Source organism: Branchiostoma lanceolatum, chromosome 12 (genome assembly GCF_035083965.1).
Source record: "Branchiostoma lanceolatum isolate klBraLanc5 chromosome 12, klBraLanc5.hap2, whole genome shotgun sequence".
NCBI classification, from domain to species: Eukaryota; Metazoa; Chordata; class Leptocardii; order Amphioxiformes; family Branchiostomatidae; genus Branchiostoma; species Branchiostoma lanceolatum.
Window position 1 is genome coordinate 15,970,074 of NC_089733.1, and position 4,511 is coordinate 15,974,584.

The following is a 4,511-nucleotide window of genomic DNA, read 5'->3' on the forward strand; positions in this document are numbered from 1 at the left end:
GAAAATGTTACTTGTAAGAAAACATTATGGCTTTGAGTCATTGTAAAACCTACACTTCAACACGGAATTATTTTGTAGTTGAAATAAGACACATAGATGTAGTTATAATGTTCGACTGACCGGCACGACTACGACAAAATGATGTCTTAACAAGGAACATTGCCGTTAGGAAAGTCAAAGTCACCTGTACTGTGTTTGGTTTACTGCAACATGTACTTGACAAGTACACCAACATGCATGTTTTTAGTGATTCGAGATTAGGTGGATAAACCTTGTACGATTGAGACGTTATTTAGATGCCAACGTCTCAACACGACATCTGTACCACGATCATGGGTTATCACTACGTCACGATCTATCATGGTAAATTGGACATGATGGTCAAATCTCAGGACATGATTGTCTGTACTTACCCTGTCCCTCGCCTCCACCTCAGCACCATGTCGGATCAGTAGCTGCATCATCCAACTGTGTCCGATCATGCTGGCCCAATGGAGTGCGGTCCTGCCATCCTGAGTGAACAGACGGAGAAAAAAATGAAGCTGCTGCAAATCGGAGATATCAAACCGACCCTAAAAACACCACTCTAGAATTTTCGGTTTAAGAGAAAAATACTTTTATAGATGAGTTCCATCATGACAAAGTCCACCTTTAAGAAAACATTAGTAAGGCCCTCAATTGTAAAATCTTAACTTTAACACCAAATTCCTTTGTCATTGAAATAAAATATATAGTTTTTATTTTCAACTGAACCGGACGACTTCTGCACACATCTTCACACGTTAGTTTAGTTGACTGAAACCCCTTCTTGAGAATGCACACCTACTTTCATGTTTTAACTTAAGTCTAAAGTCTTAAGTTGTAGGATTGAGACGTTATTTAGATGCCAACTTCTCAACGAGACATCTGTACCACAATCGCATCTCATCACTACGTCACGATCTATCATGACCAGTTAGACGGAATGCCCAAATCATGATTGTCTGTACTTACCGAGTCCCTCGCCTCCACATCAGCGCCGTGTTGGATCAGCAGCTCCACCGTCTCAGTTTTCCCGTTCCTGCTGGCCGCATGGAGTGCGGTCCTGCCATCCTGAGCGGACAGACGGAGAAAAAACGAGGCTGCTGCAAATCGGAGATTTCAAACAGACCCTAAAAACATCACTATAGAATTTTCGGTCAAAGAGAAAAATACTTTTACAGATGAGTTCCATCATGACAAAGTCCACCTTTAAGAAAACATTAGTAAGGCCCTCAATTGTAAAATCTTAACTTTAACACCAAATTCCTTTGTCATTGAAATAAAATATATAGTTTTTATTTTCAACTGAACCGTACGACTTCTGCACACATCTTCACACGTTAGTTTAGTTGACTGAAACCCCTTCTTGAGAATGCACACCTACTTTCATGTTTTAACTTAAGTCTAAAGTCTTAAGTTGTAGGATTGAGACGTTATTTAGATGCCAACTTCTCAACGAGACATCTGTACCACAATCGCATCTCATCACTACGTCACGATCTATCATGACCAGTTAGACGGAATGCCCAAATCATGATTGTCTGTACTTACCGAGTCCCTCGCCTCCACATCAGCGCCGTGTTGGATCAGCAGCTCCACCGTCTCAGTTTTCCCGTTCCTGCTGGCCGCATGGAGTGCGGTCCTGCCATCCTGAGCGGACAGACGGAGAAAAAACGAGGCTGCTGCAAATCGGAGATTTCAAACAGACCCTAAAAACATCACTATAGAATTTTCGGTCAAAGAGAAAAATACTTTTACAGGTGAGTTCCATCATGACAAAGTCCACCTTTAAGAAAACATTAGTAAAGTCCTCAATTGTAAAATCTTAACTTTAACACCAAATTCCTTTGTCACTGAAATAAGATATATAGTTTTTAGTTTCAACTGAACTGTACGACTTCTGCACACTTCTTCACACGTTGGTTTTAGTTTATTGAAACCCCTTCCTGAGAATGCACACCTACTTTCATGTTTCAACAAAACTCTAAAGTCTTCACTTGTACGACTGAGACGTGATTAACGCGACATCTGTACCACAATCGCAGCTCATCACTACGTCACGATCTATCATGACCAGTTCGACGAAATGCCCGAATCTCAGTACATGATTGTCTGTACTGACCTTGTCCCTCGCCTCCACATCAGCGCCGTGTTGTATCAGCAGCTCCACCGTCTCAGTTTTCCCGTTCATGCTGGCCACATGGAGTGCGGTCATGCCAGTCTGAGTGAAAAGCCGGAGAAACAATAAAGCTGCTGCCAATCGGCGGATTCAAACAGACTTTCAAGTACAGCAAGATAGAATTTTCAGTTTAAGGAAAATGTGCTTGTTGTTGTTGTACGTGATCCGAAATTAAGTGGATAAACCCTGCTGCAAATCGGAGATATCAAACAGACCCTAAAAACATCAATATAGAATTTTCGGTCTAAGAGAAAAACACTTTTACAGATGAGTTCCATCATGACAAAGCTAACCTTTAAGAAAACATTAGTAAGGCCCTCAATTGTAAAATCTTAACTTTAACACCAAATTCCTTTGTCATTGAAATAAAATGTATAGTTTTTATTTTCAACTGAACCGTACGACTTCTGCACACTTCTTCACACGTTAGTTTAGTTTACTGAAACTCCTTCTTGAGAATGCACACCTACTTTCATGTTTCAACAAACTCTAAGGCTTAACTTGTACGACTGAGGCGTGATTTAGATGTCAACGTTTCAACGCGACAGCTCTACCACAATCGCAGCTTATCACTACGTCACGATCTATCAGGAACGGTTAGACGAAGTGCCCAAATATCAGGACATAACTGTCTGTACTTACCTTGTCCCTCGCATTCATATCAGCGCGATGTTGGATCAGAAGCTTCACCATCTCAGTGGTCCCGTTCACGCTGGCCCAATGGAGTGCGGTCCTGCTATCCTGAGTGAACAGGCGGAGAAATAAACGAGGCTTCACTCGAGAGGAGTTCAAACATACCTCTGAGTCAACAAATTTGATTTTAGATGCACATGTAAATATAGATTATATCTCTATCCCTCTCTCTATATGTAATCTACATATATATACATATAATCTCTCTCTCTCTCTCTCTCTCTCTCTCTCTCAGAATTTGGCAATTAAGCAATACTAACCTACAACTAATGCCACTGACTTTTCGCAAGCCGAATTGATTTTGATACAATTGGTAATTGCAATATTGTCATCAAACTATGGAAGTGTCTTTATACCATATAAAGTTATCATATTATCATTTCTATTCATTTGCCCTGTACACACACGTTTGGTCACTGCAAGTGCATGCCATATACAGAGGCACTTAGAAGAAGTAGGAGATACAGATCTAGAAACACTGCTTTTGTCAGCATACCCATTGGAACGTTAACTGGAATTGAAAAATCTCATGGCGGCGCGAATTACCCGCTTTCCGAAAGAAAGTGATGCCAGCGTACAAACCTGCGTACAAAACGTAGACGCAGTACAGCTGGTATGACATAGCCTATCTTCTAAAACCAAAACGTTCATAAGTCGCAGTTACCAAAGACCCCGGCAAACTCTGATTGACGTCCCTCCCGGCCTGAGGACCCCTCCTCACGGTCTGCACGTCTCCCCTCCGCACAGCCCTCTTAAACTCGTCCTCGTCCATGGCAGGTCGTTACTCTGGACACCTGTTGTTAAAAGTGTTGAATACTTTTGATGCTGATATCTGTGCTCATTTCACAAACACTGAAAAGCTTTAGTTCTCTGATCCATCTGTGATGAGTTATTTACCTTTGTACCCCCTTCCAAAGTACACGATGTTGTCTTTACTGACTACTGTAGTGAATGTGAACTTTGACACATCATGCGCATGATTACCCCGATCGTCCAGACAAACTTGGCGATTTTTGGTCAATACCGACTTTTCATCAGGTAGATGAAGTGAACAATAGGCTCATATCGTGTCTGCGGGAGCAAGGAGGTTAATCCTTGGCGGGAGTAATAATCAATAAAAAAGAACTATAAGAAACGTGCTTTCGTCAGTGTCCACTACACTACCTGAGTAAAAACATCCCTGGCTGGATTTAAGTTCTCCTTCTCCTTATTTCGGTTTATTTCTATAGACTATTCAGCACCATGAGAATTCTTTGGTAAATCTTAGAATTCATGTACACTCGCTAAACTAAACTCCCTGCCCCGAAAGGCGCCGTTTACACATTAGCTGTCCTAACACCATTTCCAACGCTGTCACTAAAGCCCCTGTCACACTTGTGCGTATATACAAGCCCGCATGAGTTGCGTATTAACATCATTTTGGTTTAGGCTAAGTTTGCAGCCGAAGAATTAATTTCTTTGATTTGATAACTAGACTGCTCAAAGGTGGGTCAAAGTAGAAAACAACTTCCTCCACGCAAAATTTACTTAAACCAAAAAAAATGTTACTGCGGAACTCATGCGCACTTGAATATACGCACAAGTGTGACAGGGCCCTAAAGGTCCGTTCACATTCGTC

At 41.5% G+C, this 4,511-nt stretch overlaps 1 protein-coding gene across 1 annotated transcript; it reads right to left on the reverse strand.

Moving 5' to 3' along the window:
* Positions 1-343: 343 nt before the first annotated feature.
* On the reverse strand, positions 344-3,665 carry LOC136445791 (serine/threonine-protein phosphatase 6 regulatory ankyrin repeat subunit B-like). The gene is made up of 7 exons (XM_066443930.1): positions 3,558-3,665; positions 2,843-2,941; positions 2,144-2,242; positions 1,573-1,671; positions 994-1,092; positions 414-512; positions 344-355 (listed from the first exon to the last, which is right to left on the reverse strand). Exons 1-7 carry the CDS (start codon positions 3,663-3,665, stop codon positions 344-346), a joined length of 615 nt encoding a protein of 204 aa, XP_066300027.1.
* Positions 3,666-4,511: the final 846 nt, after the last annotated feature.